General features: G+C 46.2%; 3 protein-coding genes across 3 annotated transcripts; 2 read left to right on the top strand and 1 right to left on the bottom strand.

Annotated features, from left to right (window-relative positions):
- Positions 1-17,031: 17,031 nt before the first annotated feature.
- Positions 17,032-19,335, top strand: ACRALDRAFT_2096661 (uncharacterized protein; the record flags this gene model as incomplete). Its single annotated transcript, XM_071022792.1, has 2 exons — positions 17,032-17,805; positions 17,920-19,335. The coding sequence occupies 2 exons, from the start codon at positions 17,032-17,034 to the stop codon at positions 19,333-19,335; spliced, it is 2,190 nt and encodes a 729-aa protein (XP_070878746.1).
- Positions 19,336-19,596: 261 nt separating this feature from the next.
- On the bottom strand, positions 19,597-21,327 carry ACRALDRAFT_1067535 (uncharacterized protein; the record flags this gene model as incomplete). Its single annotated transcript, XM_071017457.1, has 1 exon — positions 19,597-21,327. One exon carries the CDS (start codon positions 21,325-21,327, stop codon positions 19,597-19,599), a length of 1,731 nt encoding a protein of 576 aa, XP_070878747.1.
- Positions 21,328-22,440: 1,113 nt separating this feature from the next.
- Positions 22,441-24,484, top strand: ACRALDRAFT_2093250 (uncharacterized protein; the record flags this gene model as incomplete). Its single annotated transcript, XM_071022624.1, has 5 exons — positions 22,441-22,617; positions 22,717-22,980; positions 23,053-23,215; positions 23,283-23,331; positions 23,392-24,484. 5 exons carry the CDS (start codon positions 22,441-22,443, stop codon positions 24,482-24,484), a joined length of 1,746 nt encoding a protein of 581 aa, XP_070878748.1.
- Between the last annotated feature and the right edge of the window lie 35 nt (positions 24,485-24,519).

Raw genomic sequence — 24,519 nt, forward strand, 5'->3', positions numbered from 1 at the left:
TATTCCTTTACTATCAGGACCGCCTACACGTAGCTCTTAAAGCTATTAAGGGATTAAAAAATAAATATAAGCTCTCTAAGAAAGGGGACGCAGAGTGGTTTCTAGGTATACGTATTATCCAAGACTAACCTAACCAAAAGATCTTCCTATCGTATAAGTCCTATATTAAAAAGATTATAGCTCGCTTTAACTAGGCAGATCGGAATATATATCCTAGTATACTAATCCCTACTACTAAGCTTATAAAACGCGAGGATAAGGCGATACTAAAGGAGATTAAGGCTTATTAGGAAAAGGTCGGCTCCCTGCTCTATATAGCAGTGATACTACGGCCAGATATCGCGTTTTCTGCTTCCTCGCTCTCTAGGTTCCTAACTAACCCGTCGAAAGAGTATTAAGAAGCCGTGGAATAAGCGATTCGTTATTTATACGTGATATAGGACTTAATAATCCAGTACGGCACGGATTTAAGCTACGCGACGTAGGCTATAGTGATTATAAGCGACGTATCCTTTACTAATAACCTCGAAACCCGGTATTCCTCGTAAGCCTATCTTATTAGCCTATTTGGCGGTTTAGTGGTTTAGAAAGCCTTAAGATAATCGACTATCACGACTTCTTTAATAAAAGCTAAGCTGCTCGCTTTATAGGAAACTATAAAGGAGACTATAAGCTTAAAACGGCTATTTACGGAAATACGGTTTAACCCCGGGACCCCCTAGGAGATAGCCTACGATAACTACTAGACGATTCGACTTATAGTAGAAGAGTATGCCCGAATTAAGACCAGGCTTCGTCACGTTAATATTTAGAGCTTATAGATATGTTAAGAGTATAAGAAGGGAGCTTTTTAAATCGTTTACTTACTAACCGCCGAGATACCGGCAGATAGGCTTATAAAGGCCCTTAGTCGTTAAAAGTTCGAGTAATTCAAAGCATATCTTAACCTAGTTAGCGGGCGACGATTAGGAATTCAGAGCAGTATAGTAAGGGATAGGATTTTATCGGCTAAAGCCGGAAAGAATAATAACTAAAGACTACTCTAATAACACTTAAATAATAATATCTCCACCTCCACCGATAACAGCCATAACGCCCTTAGGGGCACTCTTAACACTAACAGCCTCCGCGGCCAGCGCCTCCTTTCTACCAGCTTAGTTCTACTTATTCTAAGCAGAGGGGGTAATATTATAAGGCGTTACCTTGTATTCCTTACGGCCCTCACGGGCTTTATCCACTATACTAAAAATATCCTCGATAGCGGTTATTAGATAGTATTTAATCCGCTCTTTCGGATTAGCGCTAGCGGCTATAGCCGTACTAGCTCCTAAAGCGATAGGAGCCCGGTAGGCCGGCTTAAAAATCTCGGGATACTTAGGGCATTTAAGTAAATCCTAAAAAAGGCGCAGGGCAGGGTATAGGCGGTTAAGAAGCTATAAAAGTCAGAAAACAGCTACTTAATAATAATCTAGGAGCGAACTTATAATATTATTAACACTAATATTAACCTTATTAGCCACCTCCTTCTCGGCGATAACGGCTCGGCGGGCTATAGGGATTATAACCGAGGGGCTATACTCGTTAGCTTTTACTTAGCTTTATTTAATAAAATAACGCTTACTATAGGTAGCACTTATACCTACCCGAGAAACACTTCTTATAGCGTTTAGTAATACTATAAACCGAGATATAACGGATAAAATTATCACGGCCCGCGATCCAGGCTTTAACGCAGCCTTTACACGGCGTACTAAATTCTGTCCTATAAAGTCGGGAGGCGGGTTCTTAGCAGAATATCGCTCCTTAGGAGCGGCGGCTAAGCTAGCCGAGCCCTTAATAGCGTTAGGGGTAGCGGCGGCGGTAGCGGTATCGGCAGCGGCGGCGGCAGTAGCGGTATCTTTAGTAGCCTTATAAGTATTTTTCTATAGCTCGATTAGCAAGAAGCACTCGTCTCTTCCGTTAGCGATTAACTCACTTTAACGGGTTTAGTAACCCGACCTGCCTTAACGGCAGTCTTCTTAGTAGTGGCCTTCTTAGCCGGAACACTATTCTTCTTAGGAGCCTATTCCTGTTAGCACTTACACAGCTCTTCTAACCGTTTTCGAGCTCGGCTTATTATAGCGAGAGAACGGGGAATAAAATTAAGAGCTGGAGGAGTAAGGAAATAAAGAAATATCGTTAAAAACGGTTAAAATCATTAAAAATCGTTAACGAGAAGGTTATTTAACTAAGAAACTCGATTTCGGCCGCCGGGCTACGAAAATTATATATAGCGAGCTGCCTACTAACCTCCAGCTTATATTACTCTTAGGTTACTATTCTAGGCTGCCTATTTGCTTTATTCTAACTATCCCTTTCTCTTTCTTTTATGTTATTTTTATATCTCTTTTAAACCTGTTTCCTTTATGGTTTTTTATTAAATAAACGGCTCTTTAAAGCTATTTTAACTATAGTTTAATTCCAGCCTAGGCGTATTCCGAGTGTTTTCGAATAAACAGCTCGAAATAGGGGGTATATTATATAACTAAATGGGTTATATAAATATAGTTATACCGATACGGCTACGCAGCTTAGAATTTAGTCTCTAAGCTCTTAGGCTACTAGCTACTAGAGCAGGTATAGCTTATAGATAAAACAGGCTACTAGACGGGGATATTACGGGCTGACCCCGTGGAGATAATCCGGTAAAGCACCGGATCTTCCGACTAATCATAGTATACTCCTAGTGGGTCGCCGCGATATTATATTTAGGTCGTAGGCACCTATAGAGTTTTCCCCTTTCCTTCTTTTCTCCTTAGCTTTAGATAATTTAATTATTCGGCCTTACTCTATAAATAACTCGTGACTAGCTACTTATATATCTAAAGCTTAGCGAAACCTATACGCTACGCTACTAGAGATAGACTATTACTTTAATCCACCTCCCGGCGCTTTATTACGCCTAGCGGGCGAGTCGCCTAAGGCTACGGAGTAGAGGAGGGAGATTATTAACCCTTTATAGACTTAAGTCGCGACCTTAACCACCTAGATCTAAGAATAACAGAACGCTATTAACTAGCTATTATAAATAATATAAAACTAATAATATATAACCACGCCTTATCTTATTATATTATCGGAAAAGACTATACAGGGCCCTTAGCCGCCCGTTACTACGCCTATGCCCGATATAACGCCTATTCCGAACCTTAGGACTAAAGCGCTTCTATTACCCTAGAAGTTTAACGGTAAACGCTCCGAGTATATAAGCTGGTTATCTAAGATTCGCGAAAAGCTCCTACTCGATTAATATCTTTTTTAGAACGCTTATAAGAAGTGGTATTTTATTAACGCCTACTTAGATAAAGCTCCCCGCTACGTTATCGCCTCCTTCTAGGCTATAGGCGGAACTAATAGTTAATACGACCCCGAAGACTTCCTTAATTACCTTAACCGTATATATAAAAACGTTAACGAATAACCCCGCGCGGCTAATACCCTAAGAACGTTACGCTAGCGTAAAGACTAAGCGTTTAGAAGCTTTATACCTGGTTTTAAACGATAGCTCGCTATCGCTGGGGGAGGTTAATAGGATAATACTATAAAGATCACGTTCCTAGAGGGAGCTTTTAGTAATCGCCTCCGCGCCGCCCTTATCACCGCGAAACTACCGAATAACTACTACGCTTAGGTAACCGAAGTGTAAAGCATTACTTAAAGACTTAAAGCCCTCGCTATAAGGCTATGGTTCGGCTAAGCGCCACGTAATAATAATAATAATAGTCACGCTCGTGATTATAATAGTAATATAAAGATAGGAGGAGTTAATCGAATATAGACTAAGAAGAAAGAGATAAAAGAGTGCTATAACTACGGAAAGAAAGGATACCTTACTAGAAGATACCGCTTAAAGAAAAAAGACGCTAAGGATTATAAAAAGAACCGCGTAGCGAAGGTCTTAGTAGCCTCGGATAATAAGACGATCTATATAGGAGTCACGGATAATAATAAAGACTCGGAAAAAGAATAGCTTTAGTATAAAAATAGGCACTAAAGCTTATTATAGAGGAATAAAGGGATTAGAAAGAGTTTATATTATAATCGCGTAGTAGTTATTTAGCTCTTATATAAGCGCGGATTAATAAAAAGTTAGTTACTGCTTTTATAAATACTAAATATAACTATTACGTAGCTATAAGTAAATGTTTTATAAAGTCCCTCCGCCTTTTATTAGTTAATAGGACTAGAAGACCCTTCTTAGGGTTCTCCGATACTATAGGGTCTACGAGGAGTTCCGGTATCGCTATATACGATCTTGAGATTAGTAGATATATATAACGACTATTCGCCTATATAATACTAGGATTAGATTATAATATATTCCTAGGGAAACTATAAATAGAATATAACGATATTACTTATTACGCGAAGAGATATTGCTTTTACCACGGAGTAGCCCGGATAGATATCCGACTCTAAGGCGAGGAAGAACCCGATAATATTAGAGCTATCTGTGGAGCTTAGGTAGTGACCGGGTCGGTGTTCGCCGGTATTATATAGCGATTACGAAGGAGATAATAGTTCGGTAAAAAGGAACTCGCGCTCTACGCTATTAGTATTAAGGATATCGATAAGGCCCTCTAAAGCAAGTCTTTAATCGACCCCCGGAAGTATATCCTAGAAAAGATACTATAATAATTTCCGGACCTATTCTCCGACTTATAAGTAAACCGCCTTCCCCCTTATCGACCTAGGGTTAACTATAAAATAAACCTTATATAAGGGCCCGACGGTAACGAGCCAGAATTACCCTAGGGCCCTCTTTATAATATATCTAAAGAGGAACTCTTAGTCTTATAAAAGACCCTTACCGACCTTATCGATAAGGGGTTTATATAAGCTAATAGCTCCGCCGCTAAAGCTTTAGTTCTATTTATAAAGAAGCTAGGAGGAGGGTTACGATTCTATTATAACTACTATACCTTAAATACGATCACCTAGAGAGACCATTATCCTCTCTTACTAATCACGGAGATACTCCGAAACCTAGAGCGAGCTAAGTAGTTTAGAAAGCTTAATATAGTTACTATATTCTATAAGATCCGAATAGCCGCTAGCTATAAAACAAAGATAGCGTTCTAAACTCGATTCGGCTTATTTAAATAATTAGTATACCCTTTTAGACTTAGTAGCGCCCCCGCGTCCTTCTAATAATATATTAATAAAACGTTATAACGCTACCTTAATAACTTTGTTACCGTATATATTAACGATATCCTGATTTACTTAAGCGGGTCCCTTTATAACTATAAGAAGAAGGTTAACCTAGTACTATAATCGCTAAGCGACGTAGGATTAACGCTTAACCTAGCGAAGTACGAGTTTAGTATAAAGACCGTAAAGTACTTAGGGTTTATAGTTACCGCCGGCTAGGGCGTTTTATATAACCCTAATAAACTAAAGGCGATCTAAGAGTAAAAAGCCCTAACCTTAGTAAAGGGAGTCTAAAGCTTCCTAGGCTTTATAAACTATTACCGTATATTTATAAAGAACTTCGCCTATATTATATCCGCCTTAATAAGACTAATAAAAAAGGATTAAGTATTCTCCTAGGGTCCTAACGAATAAGCGGCCTTTAAAGAGGTTAAGAAAAGGTTCTAGGAGGAACCGATCCTACGATAATAGGTCTTAAGTAATAAGACCTTTATAGAAACCGACTGCTTAGGATTTATACTAGGAGGTATATTAGTTTAAGAAGACGAATAAGGATATTATTATATAGTCGCTTACTACTTAAGGCGACTTATAGGAGCCGAGTATAACTACCCTATCTATAATAAGGAGATATTAGCGATTATAAGTTACGTAACGTATTAGAGAGCAGAGCTCCTAAGTTATAGTCGCTTTACGATCCTATCTGACTATAAGGCCCTAGAATACTTTATAATAAAGAAGATACTTAATAAGAGGTAAAGCCGATAGGCCGGCGAGCTCGCCTAGTTCGACTTTATACTAGAATACCGTAAGGGTGCCGATAACTATACCGCCGACGCTCTCTCGCGAAGAGAATAAGACGAACCGAAGGACTTCTCCGATAAATAGGAATAGGCGCGATATATATAGTTAATCCCCGAGACCTTAATTCCCCTAAAGATCCGCCTCCTTTATAAATACCTATAAGTATTCGAAGCTAACGATAAATTATAACGGCTATAGGACGCCACGGTAAAAGAAGATAACTAGTATTATTAAGCTATATAAGCCATATCTAAAGGCGATCGATAGTTTTCCCCTTTATTAGGTCTCTAAGCCTAGATTACCGAATATAGGATCACCTTATAAGGACTATTAATATTCCGAGATCGCTTATAGGTACTAGGAGCCTAAGAAGGGAGTATATTACGAACACGGGTAATCTAATCTATACACGACTCTATAATTAGAGGTTACCCAGGGCGAGATAATATAATTACCCTTATAGCGAGACGCTTCTTCTAGCCAGGAATAAACTAAGATATATATAGGTTTATATATAACTATAATATTTATAACTAGAGCTATATATAGCGGAACGCTTAATAAGGACTCTTAAAACTATTCCTGATTCCTAAATAAATAAGGAGCGACCTATTAATAGACTTTATAACGGATCTGCCCCCTATTAGCGAGAAAAAGTATAGATACTTATAGGTTATAACTAATCGACTTATAAAGGCTATTACCCTCGAAGCAATAGACTTTATAAAGGCGGAAGCTTATACTAAACGGTTCCTATACTATTACTTTTAGTTTTATAGTATACCTCGCTTAATCGTAAATAATAGAGGTTCTAACTAGATAAGTCGCTTTTAGCGATACTTTTATAAATTAGCTAAAATTAAATAACGATTAAGCACTGCGTATTACCCCTAGACCGATAAAGCCACCGAATAAGTAAACTAAGAAGTATAGGCGTACCTCTAAGCCTTTATCTACTATATATAAGATAATTAGGACCGGTTACTACCCGCCGCCTAACTAGCGTTAAATAACCAAGAGAGCTTTACTACTAAGATAAGCCTGTTCTTCCTTAAACACGGATACTATATCGACCCGATCTAGATCTATAAGGAACTAAGTAGCGACGCTTAGGAGTTCGTAGCCTATAACCTGCTTCGCTATCTCTAAGAAGCTATAGAGTTCGCCTAAGCCTTAATAGCGGCTATATAGCTATAATAAGAAGAGTTAGCGAATAAGCGCCGTATCCCCGCCGAACGCCTTTGTAAAGGCGACCTTATATAACTCTTGTTTACGAACTACTCTACCCTAAGACCGTTATATAAGTTAAGCTAGCTATACTAAAAGTATAGGGTCACTAAGGTTATTAACCCGTATATTATAAAACTAAATATGCCTTTAAACGTATACCCGAGGTTTTATATAGACCTCCTATAATATATAAGCGAAGACCCGCTTCCTAGTTAAATTCTATACGACCCCTAACCCGGACTAATTTATAACGGCCTTAAAGAAGACGAATAGATAGTAGAGGAAATCTTATACGCTAGGAATAGGAGGGTAGGTAAAGGCGTAAAGAGAGAGGCGTTAGTAAAGTAGGAAGGATACGCCTAGATATTTTAGGAACCGATAGAGTCCTTATAAGAATTAACCGCCCTAGACTACTATAAAGAGAAGTATAGCCCGATTAAAGTTAATAACGGACTATGCGAACGGTATAAGAAGAAGAAGAGTTATAGGAAAGGCAGTAAGGGTTAAGTAAAGGTTAGGATAATAGTAAAGCCGTCCACGTTAATTAAGTCGGGGCGGATAAGCCCCGCCCTTAGCTATCGGGTTTAGGTATTAAGATTAACGTTATTATAAGCGTCCTCGTGACCGTTAACGCTTTTAGCGATAACGGGAGATAACGTAGACGCCGTAACCTTAGCCTGCCTATCCTTCTTTTTTCCCTTAGAGGATTCGATATCCTTTACCTCGATACGAATAACCCCTACGATATTCTTAACCACCTATAAGAACCGGTTAAGCCGGCGTAGGCCTTTTACCCCTATAAAGGTAATTATTACGCTAGGAATAGGCGTAACGATAGTAGGAGGCGCCGTGTATAAGCGGCTAGTCACGAGTTATTTATAGAGTAAGGCCGAATAATTGAATTATCTAAAGCTAAGGAGAAAAGAAGGAAAGGGGAAAACTTTATAGGTGCCTACGACCTAAATATAATATCGCGGCGACCTACTAGGAGTATACTATGATTAGTCGGAAGATCCGGTGCTTTACCGGATTATCTTTACGGGGTTAGCCCGTAATATTACCCCCCTCCCCCCTTAGTAAGTCGTTAGTCTTCGGTATAGGTTCGCGGAGCGTTATTATTTAATCGAATAACGCCTCTTTATTAATTATATAACGACCCTTAGTGGCTTTTTAATCCCGAATAACCTCTTTGTTCGTTAAAGAGCGCTTAATATAGGCCTTTATAGTTATACGATTAATTAATATATTATATACGGCTATTATTATTATTTATAAACGGGTTATAGGATCGTTCTTTCTATATAAGGAACCGATAGGCGTACCTTCCCTAACCGTGTAACTCGTTTATTAATAATACTAACTTCACTATTACCTCCGTTATCTCGTTTTTTCTTTTTTTCTTTAATAATATCCTTTACTACTAGCAATACGTTTTTTATCGCCTACTACCCTTTTATACGCCGTTTTATCGTTCTAACCCCTTATCTCTCTCTCTAGAAGATATTTAAGTTTTTAGGATTATCTCCGGCCCCTAAGGTACGTTTCCTATTCTTCCTAAAAGCTTCGCGCGACGTTTACTAACTTATATATATAATATAGGGGGCTAATAATAATAATAATAATAATACCGGTAAGGAGGCACCTACTCCCGCCCCGGCTAGTAAGGAGATTATTTCTCCTGCCTCGGCTATAGACCGCCGCGCCTAGCTAGCCCGAGCCGCTAAGGCTAAGGGTAAGCGTTCCGCGGGCGAAGCTTTTATAGTGGTTAAGAGCCCCGCGAAGCGTGCTCGTGGAATAAAATATCCTCTTAAAAGGACCCGTTCGGTCTTTTACTACTCTTATATAAAGGCTATTATAAACGGCTAGGATAGGCGGCGCTACCGCGACTAGTCAGGACCCGGAGCGAGGATACCCGATCCTAAGTACTATAATTACTTAAAGGGCGGTTATAGGTGCGTTCCTCCTCCGCCTAGGATAACCGGTCCGTTAGTAGCACTCCTAAAGACGGCGAAGGTAGTTAACGATAACCCTTTCTATAGCCCTAAGGCGACGGAGGCGCTTATAGCGGCTTATTCGGCCTTTTAGAAGGCGTCCGGGGTTTTAAAAAAGACCTCTAGCACTTTATAGGAGGATAAGCCTATCTCGACGCCTATCGACTTAGGTACCGGTAAGCCTCGCTTATTAGTATAAGCCACCGCCTCCCCCCCCCGCGGGGACTCCTATATCGTGGCGGGTAGACCTATACCTATTATAGCGCCTCCTATTATCGTTACGCCTATTCCTAGCATAACGATTACCTTTATAAGGGTAAAAGGCCTACGCCGGCTTAACCGGTTCTTATAGGTGGTTAAGAACGTTATAGGGGTCGTTTATATTAAGGTAAAGGATATTAAGTCCTTTTAGGGAAAGAAAAAGGATAGGTAGGCCGAGGTTATAGCGTTTATATCGTCTCCTGTTATCGCTAAAAGCGTTAATAGTCACAAGGACGCTTATAACGATATTAATCTCGATACCTAAACCCGATAGCTAGGGGCAGGGCTTATCCGCCCCGACTTAATTAATATAGACGGCTTTACCGTTATCCTAACCTTTACTTAACCCTTACTGCCTTTCCTATAACTCTTCTTCTTCTTATACCGTTCGCGTAGTCCGTTATTAACTTTAATCGGGCTATACTTCTCTTTATAATGGTCTAGGGCGGTTAATTCTTATAGGGACTCTATCGGTTCCTAAGATATCTAGGCGTATCCTTCCTACTTTACTAACGCCTCTCTCCTTACGCCTCTACCTACCCTCTTATTCCTAGCGTATAAGATTTCCTTTACCGTCTATTCGTCTTTTTTAAGGCCGTCACGAATTAATCCGGGTTAGGGGTCGTATAGAATTTAACTAGGAAGCGGGTCTTTACTTATATATCGTAGGAGGTTTATATAAAACCTCGGGTATATATTTAAAGGCACGTCTAGTTCTATAATATACGGGTTAATAACCTTAGTAACCCTATACTTCTAGTATAGCCAGCTTAACTTATATAACGGTCTTAGGGTAGAGTAGTTTATAAGTAAGAGCTATATAAGGTCGCCTTTACGAAGGCGTTTAGCGGGGATACGGCGCTTATTCGCTAACTCTTCCTATTATAGCTACGTGGCCGCTATTAAGGCTTAGGCAAACTCTATAGCTTCTTAGAGATAGCGAAGCAGGTTATAGGCTACGAACTCCTAAGCGTCGCTACTTAGTTCCTTATAGATCTAGATCGGGTCGATATAGTATCCGTGTTTAAGGAAGAATAGGCTTATTTTAGTAGTAAAGCTTTCTTAGTTATTTAATACTAGTTAGGCGGCGGGTAATAACCGGTCCTAATTATCTTATACGTAGCAGATAAAGGCTCGGAGGTACGCCTATACTTCTTAGTTTACTTATTTAGTGGCTTTATTAGTTTAGGGGTAATACGTAATACTTAATCGTTATTCGATTTTAGCTAATTTATAAAAGTATCGCTAAAAGCGACTCGTTTAGTTAGAACTTCTATTACTTACGATTAAGCGAGGTATACTATAGAACCGAAAGTGATAGTATAGGAACTGTTCGGTATAAGCTTCTGCCTTTATAGAGTCTATCGCTTTAAGGGTAATAGCCTTTATAAGTCGATTAGTTATAACCTATAAGTATCTATACTTCTTCTCCTTAGCGGGGGGTAGATCCGTTATAAAGTCTATTAATAGGTCGCTCCTTATTTATTCGGGAATCGGGAGTGGTTTTAAGAGTCCTTGTTAAGCGTTCCGCCACGTATAGCTTTAGTTATAAACGTTATAGTTATATATAAACCTGCGTACGTCTCGGTTTATTCCCGGCCAGAAAAAGCGTCTCGCTATAAGGGTAATTATATTATCTTACCCCGGGTAACCTCTAATCGTAGAGTCGTATATAGATTAGATTACTCGTGTTCGTAATATACTCCCTTTTTAGGCTCCTAGTACCTATAGGCGATCTCGGAATATTAGTAGTCCTTATAAGGTAATCCCGTATTCGGTAATCTAGGCTCGGAGACCTAATAAAGGGGAAAACTATCGATCGCCTTTAGATACGGCTTATATAGCTTAGCGATACTAGTTATCTTCTTCTATTATAGCGTCCTATAGCCGTTATAATTTATTATTAGCTTTAAATACTTATAGGTATTCGCGAAGAAGGCGGATCTTTAGGGGAATTAAGGTCTCGGGGATTAACTATATATATCGCGCCTATTCCCGTTTATCGGAGAAGTCCTTCGGTTTATCTTATTCTTTTCGTAAAAGAGCGTCGGCGGTATAGTTATCGGTACCCTTATAGTATTCTAGCACGAAGTCGAACTAGGCGAGCTCGCCGGCCTATCGGCTTTACCTTTTATTAAGTATCTTCTTTATTATAAAGTATTCCAGGGCCTTATAATCGGATAGGATCGTGAAGCGACTATAACTTAGGAGCTCTGCTCTTTAATACGTCACGTAACTTATAATCGCTAATATCTCCTTATCGTGGATAGGGTAGTTATACTCGGCTCCTATAAGTCGCCTCGAGTAGTAGGCGACTATATAACGACATCCTTATTCGTCTTCTTAAACTAATACACCTCTTAGTGCGAATCCTAAGTAGTCGGTTTCTATAAAGGTCTTATTACTTAAGACCTATTATCGTAGGATCGGTTCCTCCTAGAACCTCTTCTTAACCTTTTCGAAGGCCGCTTATTTATTAGGACCCTAGGAGAATACTCGATCCTTCTTTATTAGTCTTATTAAGGCGGACGTGATATAAGCGAAGTTCTCTATAAATATACGGTAATAGTTTATAAAGCCTAGGAAGCTTCGGACTCCTTTTACCGAGGTCGGGGCTTCCTACTCTCGGATCGCCTTTAGTTTATCGGGGTTATATAAAACGCCCTGGCCGGCGGTAACTATAAACCCTAAGTACTTTACGGTCTTTACGCTAAACTCGTACTTTGCTAGGTTAAGCGTTAATCCTGCGTTATTTAGCGATTATAGTACCAGGTTAACCTTTTTCTTATAGTCGCGGAGGGACCCGCTTAAGTAAATCAGGATATCGTTAATATATACGGTAATAAAGTCGTTAAGGTAGCGTTATAACGTCTTATTAATATATCGTTAAAAGGACGCGGGGGCGCTACTAAGTCTAAAAGGGTATACTAACTATTTAAATAAGCCGAATCGAGTTTAGAACACGGTCTTTGCTTCGTGGCTAGCGGCTATTCGGATCTTATAGAATATAGCGATTATATTAAGCTTTATAAACCACTTAGCTCGCTTTAGGTTTCGGAGTATCTCCGTGATTAGTAGGAGAGGATAGCGGTCTCTTTAAGTGATCGTATTTAAGGTATAGTAATCGTAATAGAATCGTAACCCTCCTCCTAGCTTCTTTATAAATAGAACTAAAGCTTTAGCGGCGGAGCTACTAGCTTATATAAACCCCTTATCGATAAGGTCGGTAAGGGTCTTTTATAGGACTAAGAGTTCCTTTTTAGATATATTATAAAAAGGGCCTTAGGGTAATTCTAGCTTCTTACCGTCGGGCCCTTATATAAGGTTTACTTTATAGTTAACCCTAGGTTAATAAGGGGGAAGGCGGTTTACTTATAAGTCAGAGAATAGGTCCGGAAATTATTATAGTATCTCTTTTAGGATATACTTCCGGGGGTCGACTAAGGACTTACTTCGGAGGGCCTTATCGATATCCTTAATACTAATAGTATAAAGCGTGAGTTCCTTTTTACCGAACCGTTATCTCCTTTATAATCACTATATAATACCGGCGAATACCGACCTAGTTACTACCTAAGCTCCACGGATAGCTCTAATATTATCGGGTTCTTCCTCGCCTTAGAGTCGGATATCTATCCGGGCCACTCTATAATAAAGGCGATATCTCTTCGCGTAATAAATAATATCGTTATATTCTATCTATAGTTTCCCTAGGAATATATTATAATCTAATCCTAGTATTATATAGGCGAATAGTCGTTATATATATCCACCGATCTTAAGATCGTATATAGCGATACCGGAACTCCTTATAGACCCTATAGTATCGGAGAACACCGAGAGGGGTCTTCTAGTCCTATTAACTAATAAAAGGCGGAGGGACTTTATAAGATATTCACTTATAGCTACGTAATAGTTATATTTAGTATCTACGAAAGCGGTAACTAACTTTTTATTAATCCGCGCTTATATAAGAGCTAAATAACTACTACGCGACTATAATATAAACTCTTTTTAATCCCTTTATTCCTTTATAATAGGCTCTAGTGCCTGTTTTTATATTAGAGCTATTCTTTTTCCGAGTCTTTATTATTATCCGTGACTCCTATATAGATCGTCTTATTATCTAAGGCTACTAAGACCTTCGCTACGCGGTTCTTTTTATAATCCTTAGCGTCTTTTTTCTTTAAGCGGTATCTTCTAGTAAGGTATCCTTTCTTTCCGTAGTTATAGCACTCTCTTATCTTTTTTTTCTTAGTCTATATTCGATTAACTCCTCCTATCTTTATATCACTATCGTGATTATAAGTATAACTATTATTATTATTATTATATAGCGCTTAGCCGAACCGTGGCCTTATAGCGAGGGCTTTAAGTCTCTAAGCGATGCTTTATACTTTGGTTACCTAAGCGTGGTAATTATTTAGTAGTTTCGCGGTAATAAGGGTAGCGCGGAGGCGACTACTAAAAGCTCTCTTTAGGAATATGATCTTTATAGTATTATCCTATTAACCTCCCCTAGCGATAACGAGCTATTATTCGAAACCGGGTATAAAGCTTCTAAACGCTTAGTCTTTACGCTAGTATAATATTCTTAGGGCGTTAGCCGCGCGGGGTTATTCGTTAACGTCTTTATATATACGGTTAAGGTAATTAAGGAAGTTTTTAGGGTTATATTAATTATCGGTTCCGCTTATGGCCTAAAAGGAGGCGATAACACGGCGGGGAGCTTTATCTAAGTAGGCGTTAATAAAATACTATTTCTCGCGAGCGTTCTAGAAAAGATATTAATCGAGTAGGAGCTTTTCGCGAATCTCGGATAACTAGCTCGCGTACTCGGAGCGTTTACCGTTAAACTTCTAGGGTAATAAAAGCGCTTTGGTCCTAAGGTTCGGAATAGGCGTTATATCGGGCGTGGGCGTAGTAACGGGCGGCTAAGGGCCCTGTATAGTCTTTTCCGATAATATAGCGAGATAAGGCGTGGTTATACGTTATTGGTTTTATATCGCTTATAGTAGCTAGTTAATAGCGTTCTGTTATTCTTAGATCTAGGTGGTTAAGGTCGCGACTTAAGTCTATAAAGGGTTAATAATCTCCCTCCTCCACTCTATAGCCTTAGGCGACTCGCCCGCTAGGCGTAACGGAGCGCCGGGAGGTGGATCGAAGTGATAGTCTATCTCTATTAGCGTAGCGTATAGGTTTTACTAAGCTTTAGATATATAAGCGGCTAGTTATAAGTTATTTATAGAGTAAGGCCGAATAATTAAATTATCTAAAGCTAAGGAGAAAAAAAGGAAAGGGGAAAACTCTATAGGTGCCTATAACCTAAATATAATATCGCGGCGACCTACTAAGAGTATACTATAATTAGTCGGAAGATCCGGTGCTTTACCGGATTATCTCTACGGGGTTAGCCCGTAACACTATAATAGGTATAGGTTTACTTACTATAACGTGGGAGTCCCCGTGGGGGGGGGAGGCGGTGGCTTATACCGATAAGCGAGGCTTACCGGTACCCGAGTTAATAGGCGTTAAGATAGGCTTATCCTCCTATAAAGTGCTAGAGGTTTTTTTCGAAACCCCGGACGCCTTCTAAAAGGCCGAATAAGCCGCTATAAGCGCCTCCGTCGCCTTAGGGCTATAAAAGGGGTCGTTATTAACCACCTTCGCCGCCTCTAGGAGTGCTACTAACGGACCAGTTATCCTAGGCGGAGGAGGAACGCACCTTTAACCGCCCTTTAAATAATTATAGCACTTAGGATCGGGTATCCTCGCTCCGGGTCCCGATTAGTCGCGGTAGCGCCGCCTATCCTGGCTATTCGTAATGGCTTTTACGTAAGAGTAGTAAAAGACCGAACGGGTCCTTTTAGGAGGATATTTTATTCTATAAGCGCGCTTCGCGGGGCTTTTAACTATTATAGAAGCTTCGCCCACGGAACGCTTACCCTTAGCCTTAGCGGCTCGGGCTAGCTAGGCGCGGCGGTCTATAGCCAAGGCAGGAGAAGTGATCTCCTTATTAGCCGGGGCGGGAGTAGGTGCCTCCTCGCTAGTATTATTATTATTATTATTATTAGCCCCCTATATTATATATATAAGTTAGTAAACGTCGCGCGAAGCTCTTAGGAAGAACGGGAAACGTACCTTAGGGGCCGGAGATAATCCTAAAAACTTAAATATCTTCTAGAGAGAGAGATAAGGGGTTAGAACGATAAAACGGCGTGTAAAAGGGTAGTAGGCGATAGAAAATATACTGCTAGTAGTAAAGGATATTATTAAAAAAAAGAAGAAAAAACGAGATAATAGAGGTAACGGTAAAGTTAGTATTATTAATAAATAAGTTATACGGTTAGGGAAGGTACGCCTATCGGTTCCTTATATAAAAGGAACGATCCTATAACCCGTCTATAAATAATAATAATAGCCGTATATAACACGTTAATTAATCGTATAACTATAAAGGCCTACCTTAAGCGCTCTTTAATAAATAAAGAGGTTATTCGGGATTAAAAAGCCACTAAGGGTTATTATATAATTAATAAAGAGGCGTTATTCGATTAAATAATAACGCTCCGCGAACCTATACTAAAGACTAATAACTTACTAAGGGGGGAGGGGGGTAATATTACGGGCTAACCCCGTGGAGATAATCCGGTAAAGCACCGGATTTTCCGACTAATCATAGTATACTCCTAGTAGGTCGCCGCGATATTATATTTAGGTTATAGGCACCTATAGAGTTTTCCCCTTTCCTTCTTTTCTCCTTAGCTTTAGATAATTTAATTATTCGGCCTTACTCTATAAATAACTCGTGACTAGCCGCTTATAGGGGATTCCTATTAGTTATATATAGCCGAGGTATAGCCTATATATAGCTTAGCCTCCTATAAGCCTAAGGTATAGAATTAAGGCAATCTATTATATCTATATAGCTTGGTTTAGTCGATTATAGCTTCTTATTATATAACGTACGTTATATAAGCTAGTTACTCGGTTAGGCCTAGGCTAAAGCCGGGGGTTCCCGTTCCGTTAGCTTAGTAATCGACAGGGCTGGAGAGTTGACTTGCTTTGACACACAATTCTGCGCATTTGTTAGGTGGGTAGGTACAGCGGGCATGTACATGTACCTAATGGTCTGGACCCTGGAACCTCGATGTTTCGTTATAAAGGTACGTTGTATTGTGTTACAGACGAAGTACATTGCAAAGTCATCCTAGGTACCTACTGTCCGTGTGTATTGTACCTTTTAAAGTCAGCCAGAGCCAAACACGTGATAGCCATAGGACCCCACCACGGACCCCATGTTCGTTCCAACTGTGACGACACCTGCTCCGATAACAAAACGATTAACATCTCCACGACGCCCCTCTATAAAGCCAGGACATTCAGCATCGCCAGCGAAATACCTTACTATCCACCGGATAGACATATTCCGGGCCGGTAGTCAAGACCAAGTTCCTCCTATGACCCTCTCTTCGTCCCTTCTTCCTCTCTCCCCATTCTCGTCTTGCTACCGACCGCCACGAGACGTCTTTCCCCCTTCCCTCCGTCAGTCATGGCTACCGCCGTCACCGGTGCCTCCCAGACCAGGGGGCAGCTGTCGAGAGAGGATGAGACCCTGCTCATCCTCGCTCGACTGATGGAGGGTGGCCAAGAAGACGACGAAACCATCCGGGACCTCGACGAGCTCACCAAGCTACTCAACCAAGATTCGCAACTCACCCAGGCGTCGTCCAAGGGACCAGCCGCCTCGGCCACGGGGAATCCTTCCATCTGCAGTGTCCTGGACGCCGACTGCGTGGACACCATGCTATCGTATCTCGACATGCGCCAGCCCGACGCCGTTCGCGGCCACGCCGTTCTCACCACGGCGGCCTACCTCAAGGCCGCCGGGGACGACGGCGCGGCCAAGCTCTCGTCCTTCTTCCGCGACAGGGTCCGCCGCGGCACCTATGACGATTGCATACTGGCCTTTTGCGTCGCCGCGTCCACCTTCCCCATCGTCCCGGACCTCACCGCCACCCTTTTCCTCACCCAAGGTTTCCTCGCCTCCCTGGGGCCCCTCATGCGCCGCAAGTGGAAGAGCCGCAAGGTCGAGACGGCCTGCCTCGAGATGCTCAACGCCGCCTGCATACACTCGGCCTGCCGCGACGCCGTCTTGAAGTACTGCGCCGACTGGCTCGAGGAGGTTGTCGATCAGGACCCTGCCCAGGTCGCCCACGAGTTCATGACCCAGGACCCGGACTCGTCGGGGGCCTCGTCCGTCACCATGCGCCGCCACTCCGAGGCCGTCCAGAACCTGGCTGCCGTTATTCTCGCCAAGCTCAGAGTATGGTAGTCTTTTTTTTTTTTTTTTTTTTTTTTTTTTTTCTTTTTTTTCTTTTCTTTTCTTTTCATTGCGACTTGCCGCGTAAAATGTGACCGACTGACTCTTCGGCCAAAGGCAATGCCTCCTTCGGCAGCTTCGTTGGACGACCAAGCATCCGGGCGACAGGCAGGACAATCACAATCACACGAGAGGATTGCCCCGGCCGTCACCACCCTGGATGACCTATCATCCAGGTTTACCAACATGCTCCTCAAAGACGACGACAACCACAGCACTCCGCACTCGGTAGAAGGCCTGGCCTACGCCTCGCTGCAGCCCAAAGTCAGGGAAGACCTGGCGCACAACAAGAAAGCCCTGGCCAAGGTGGTGAAGACCTTGTCCAACGCCCAAGCCAAGTCCCCGCTGACCTACGGCGCCCTGACCATCCTGGTCAACCTGACGAGGTACCAGCCCGCCCTGTCCGAGGAGCAGAAGAAAATGCATCAGCTCAAGGCGTACGCCAATGCCGCCGGATCGAAGGCCCAACCATCAGACCCCTTGGTCGACGACAAGCACGTCGCCGAGAGGTGCAAGCTCGTCTTCGACGCCGGCGTCACTCCCGTCCTCGTCTCGCGCAGCAAGTCCGTCTCGCCCGCCTCGCTCGCCCTCATCGTCTCCATCATCTTCTCCCTATCCGTCACCGCATCCCTACGGGGCCAGCTCGCCCAGCAAGGCGCCGTCAAGCTCCTCCTCTCGGCCTGGCACGCCCTCCCCGAAACCGAGACAGCCGGCCGCCGCACCGCGGCCCAGGCCCTAGCCCGCATCCTCATCAGCACCAACCCGACTCTCGTCTTCGGCGGCAGCCGCTCCCACCCGCAGAGCTCCGCCATCCGACCGCTCCTGTCGATCCTCCCGCCGGACCCGGCCGCCGACACGCGCGACCTCCTCCCGACGTTCGAGTCGCTCATGGCCCTGACCAACCTCGCGTCGACGGACGACATGGACACGCGCCGGGCCATCCTCCGCACCGCGTGGCCGCACGTCGAGGAGCAGCTGCTCTCCGGCCACGCCCTCGTGGCCAAGGCCGCCGTCGAGCTCGTCTGCAACCTGGTGCAGGCGCCCGAGGGGATGGCCCTCTTCGCCGACGGCAGCGCGCGCGCCGGGAACAGGCTGCACGTCCTTCTCGCGCTGGCGGATGCCGAGAGCGAGGGGACGCGCAGCGCGGCGGGCGGGGCGCTCGCCGCTCTCACGGGGCACCCCAACGTCGTGCGCGCCATTGTGGAGCGGGATCGAGGCGTTGAGATTGTGTTGGGCATGTGCGGCGAGGATAGCGAGGATATGCGGCACCGCGGCGGTTTCGTGGTGTATAACATGGTGGTCGCCGAGGGGGAGGCGGGCGCGATGGCGCGGAAGAAGATTCTCGAACGGGACGGGTTGGAGGTGCTGAAGAGGGCGGCCAAGAGGAGTCGTCGGGCAGAAGTGGTGGAGGTTGTCTTGGAGGCATTGAAGGTTCTCCTTGAGGGGGGTGGTGGAGCCGGTGGCGGCTCATGAGCTGTTGGGTTGAAACGGGACAGAATATTAATGCTGGATGAGGAGATGATTACGGGATATGTGGAAGAGATTCAAAGTCACGCCGGTAATGCAGCTGTGGGGATCTATATGGAGGACGGTGGGCTGCTGAGGGTTCTAATAGAGTCGATAGGCGCAAGCGCTTTTACCCCTGTATTCTCAGGGCCGTTTTGTCTAATGACTTTTCCCAGCCTTCTATCTAATCCGTGGCATTCTTACTCTTCTCCCCCTACATCAGACTACTCACGGGTCATCAACGCGGCTGAGCACAGCGACGCCCTCAACATGACCGGTCTGCGGGAAAAAGTCGAACCCGCGAATACTCTCAATAGAATACCGCGTCAACTTTTTCGGCGCATCCTCAGCCTCCCCCTTTTCGCTCTCGGCTCCGTTCCCTTGCCCCTCCACCACCTCCCCGCCCGCTTCGTCCCGGCCGACCTCCCCGCGCACCAAGACGCCGACGTCCCTGGCCTGGGTGTGGACGTTGCAGCTGACGTAGACGACGCGGCGGGGCCCGAAACGCAGCAGCTGGCGGAGAAAACTGGCATCGCAGCCCTTGCGGGGCGGGTCGATGACGACGACGGTCTCGTCCGGGTGGGAGGTGACGTGCCGGAAGAGCTGGGGCGCGTCGGCGGCCATGAAGGTGCACTCGGACTCGGGGATGCGGTTGAGGGCGGCGTTCTTGCGGGCGTAGGCGATGGAGTCGGCGGCGATGTCGATGCCAGTGCTCGAGGCGAAGAGGCCCGAGAGCGTGATGGTGAAGAGGCCCGAGCCCGAGTAGGCGTCGATCAGGTGCTTGATCGGCCTGGACGACGAGGGGGGGGACGGGGGCAGGATGTGCTGGCGGATGTAGTCGGTGAAGGGGGGTAGGATGGAGTTGTTGTTTTGGAAGAAGGAGCCGGCTGGGTTGGTGAAGATGTACGAGTCGATGTACTCGGAGGTGGTGGCCTTGTTGTCGGTGACGCAGGTCTTGATGTCGACGTGGTGGTCCGTCTCGACGCGGACGGCATCGTCCGGGATCTCGGTCGGGGGTGGCTCGGCGTCGGCCTGGCCGTCTTTAGGGTACCGCTTGGTGGTCTCGCGGAGGAGGATGGTGGCGCCGCTCTTGTAGTTGGTAAACTCGGTCTGCATGCGGGCGCGCTCGCGCTTCATGCCGAGACGGACGGCGTCGGTGCCGATGGGGCAGTCCTCAATGTCGAGCACCAGTCTCCTGCCCTTTTGGTTGAAGCCGATGTTGGGCACGGAGGTGAAGGTGGGACGGGGCTTGTTGGCCCTGCGGCCGCCGGAGCCCGGGGGCCCGTCAAAGTGCGGGGTCAGCTTGGTGCGGTAGCCGTACTGCAGGGGGCTGCCGATGGTATCGCCGACGGCGGGGATCATCTCGGGCGGCAGGTGGGAGAAGTTGCGGAAGGCCTTCTCGACGATGCGGCGCTTGTGGCGCAACTGCTCCGGGTAGTCGAGCATCTGGAACTGGCAGCCGGAACACGAGGCGAAGTAGGGGCAGCGGATACGCGAGTCGTCGCGCAGGGGGGATGGGGTGGTGATGGAGAGGAAGTCGGCCACGGAGTAGTTGTCGGCGGGGACATGGCGGAAGACGCGGACGCGGGCGACATCGCCTGGGGCCACAAAGGGGACGACGTAGATGTGGGTAGGCGGTGAACCCGGGTGGACGGCGAGACCGTCGCCGGTAGAGGAGAGTTCGAGGACCTCGACGTCGATTTCGGAGCCGGGTTCGGGGAGGGGAGGCGAGGCTGATGAGGGATCTTCCTGGGTGTCCGTTTGAGTCTCCTGACGGGTCTTGACGAGGGCCTGGATATCGAGTAACAGGACGTCATCCGAGGAGCCTTCCTTCATGTTACGTTCCCTCTTGGACTTTTGTTTCTTGTTGGCACGGCGGCCTTGGGAGAAGACTCGCTTGCCATTGGTGGCAGCGGCGGCGGGGGTGGTAGAGGTAGAGGTGTTCATCGGTGAAGCCATGGCGATGGTTAGGGCTGACGCTGACGCTGACGATGATGAGAAGGATAGGGAGAATGAGAATGATGAAGCACTAGGCTTAGTGGTGATAATTGCTGCTACTGTATGAGGCCGGCTCAGTCTTGTCGGGACGACTCGTAGGGCTGTCTGATGAAGTGAAGATTTGGTTGTAGTAAAAAATCGCTTGAGATGTCGCATTGGGAAATTAGATGTTGCGACTCGACTCGTTTGAATATCCCTTTTTGTATTTCATGTATGGGATACTACCTCACTCGTCTGACATTTTTGCAATTACCTGTAGCATGTTGGTTGGCGGGTGAGTTGAGTTGAAGAAAAAAAGGTATGAGAAAGGTCGGAGTTGGTGATGATTGAAAATGAGGCATGAAAATTCATCGCCAATTTTGAACCAGGGGTCCAGTTTGATAGTATCTGAATTACCTTACATCTGATTGGACAGAACTGATGTAGTGGGGTACGGCACAAGATCCGATGCCAGCCGAACGACCGGTAGATGTTTACCTAAGCAGTACTCACCGCTTTCTCCCTTTCCGGTTAGCCCCGGACCCTTCTAGCGCTGATAAGGACGAACAAAGACCATTCAGAGTCCATTCCTCTCACGATGATCACCAGACGGCATGGGGAGGGGAGGGTCATGGGGCCTAGGTGGGCTTAGGTGGGTTTAGCTGCTTTTTGCTTGTTTTAACCTGGATATTCTGTCTTTCCGATCCTTCAGGCTCTTATATGCTTCAACTACACTATATATTGCCTTGCTGGCCATCGACAAACAAACACCAGGACGGAGGACTGACTATTCGGAGCGATCCTTTTTTCGTTCTTCGTTTCTTCGTTTCTTCTTTCTTTCTTTTTCTTATTTTTCTGGGTCTTCTTCTCTTACTGATACCATGGGTATGGAATGTCTCATCTGATGCACTTGCTGTTTCTTGTGGTTTGACGCCCGTGGGGAACATCGCAGAAGAGACTCGAGAGGGTCGGGTCGGTGTCTGTATTGCGAGAGACAGTGAGAAGACGAAAGGAAGAGGAAGAGCCGGGTCAGAAGAAGGAACGATCACACCAGACGGCCAGAAACCTCACTGACCTTGGACTCTAGCTACTCCCATGCCTACATCATGGCTTGGAACCATCGCCCTTGTCCTGTTATCCGGGATCCCGACATCCTCCGCCGCATTCATCCCTCCAAACGAATACATTTTCAACCCCAGCAACAAAGCGGCTGCTGTTGTCAGTGAAAACATCGAATGTAGCCGTCTTGGCCGTGATCTCATGCGCATCGGGGTGAGTCTAGCTGCCACTGTCCAGCAACCGCCGCCCTTCCATTACTTATCCCATCCTACCCATTTCCCATCATCGCCATCTAACAAGCCTCCCCCCCAGGGAAATGCGATAGACGCCATCGTAGGTACCCAGCTCTGCGTCGGCGTCACAGCCATGTACCACTCCGGCATAGGAGGAGGAGGATTCGCCGTCGTCCGCGACGCAGACGGCAACTACGAGGTCGTCGACTTTAGGGAATCAGCCCCGGCGGCTGCCACCCAGGATATGTTCAACGACGACGCCGAGGCGAGCATCGCTGGCGGCTTGGCCGTGGCTGTCCCTGGGGAATTGAAGGGGTTGGAGTACATGCACAATAAGTATGGGGTGAGTGATTCTGTCTCTTGTCTTCTGGCTGGCTCCTCAGAATATTGGCTCATGATATTCGATTCCCTCTAGTCTTTGCCCTGGGAGCGGGTAGTCATGCCTGCCTCTCATCTCGCCAGACGCGGCATCACCGTCAACGCCGACATGGTCCGGTACATGAAGGCGGGCATCGAGGACGCCGGGAGGAACTTTCTTGTGGAAGACCCAGACTGGGCTGAAATCTTCGCCCCAAACGGTAAGTAACCATTCCAAGCTGTCCAGATCTTGCCTCTCATGCGACTGACGAGGGACGGAACAAATAGGCACGCTGGTTGGTCTTGGAGACACAATATACTTGAACCACTACGCAGAGTATGAAACCCTTCCTCCATCTCCTCTAAGAAAGCAACAAAAGAATACTGACACACACAGAACCCTCAAAACAATAGCCACAGAAGGCGCAGATGCCTTCTACACCGGAAGCCTCGCCGCCTCCTTTGTCCGCACCGTCCAGGAAACAGGCGGCATCATGACCCTGGACGACATGCGCTCCTACCGCGTCGAGTCCCGCCAACCCATCCTCACCACCTTCCGCAACTTCACCCTCATCTCCGCCGGCGCCCCCGCCAGCGGCGCCGTGTGCCTCAACACCCTCAAGATCCTCGAGCAGTTCGACGACCACGCCACCGCCGACACCAACCTCACCACCCACCGCCTCGACGAGGCCTCCCGCTTCGCCTACGGCGCCCGCAGCCTCCTGGGCGACCCCTCCTTCGTCGCCGGCATGCCCGCCTACGAGCACCGCCTCCTCTCCGCCGCCGACGCCAAAGCCATCCGCGCCAAGATCCGCGACGACGCCACCCTCCCCGTCGAAGACTACGACCCGGACCGCCGCCACGGCTCCGAAGACCCCCATCCCCACTACTACACCACCCCGGGCTACGGCACCTCCCACGTCGCCGCCGCCCACGCCGCCTCGGGCCTCGCCGTCTCCCTGACCTCCACCGTCAACCTCCTCTTCGGCGCCCTCCGCATCGACCCCCGCACCGGCGTCGTCCTCAACAACGAGATGAACGACTTTTCCATCCCCGGCGTCCGGAACGCCTTTGGCTTCGAACCGTCCCCCGCCAACTTCATCCGTCCCCACAAGCGGCCCCTCTCGTCCTCCTCGCCCGTCCTCGTCGAGGACGCCCAGGGGAACCTGCGCATGGCCGTCGGCGCCGCCGGCGGCTCGCGCATCATCAGCGCCACCGCCCAGGTCCTCTGGCGCGTCCTCGAGCAGGGCCTCTCGCTCGCCGACGCCATGCGCGCCCCGCGACTCCACGACCAGCTCATGCCCAATCAGGTCATGCTCGAGTACAGTTTTGACAACGCCACCGCCGCCTCCCTGCGCGAAAAGGGTCATAACGTCACGTGGGTCGGCGAGGGGCTGAGCGCCGTGCAGGCCATCCACATTCTCGACGATGGCGTCTTCGAGGCCGTTGGTGAGCCGCGCCAGCGGAACAGCGGGGGGTTGACGAGATGATTTGGGTAGGTGTGGATGAGCAGCCCTACATGTGT

This window comes from Sodiomyces alcalophilus (genome assembly GCF_042370955.1).
Source record: "Sodiomyces alcalophilus JCM 7366 unplaced genomic scaffold ACRALscaffold_1, whole genome shotgun sequence".
Lineage (NCBI taxonomy): Eukaryota > Fungi > Ascomycota > Sordariomycetes > Glomerellales > Plectosphaerellaceae > Sodiomyces > Sodiomyces alcalophilus.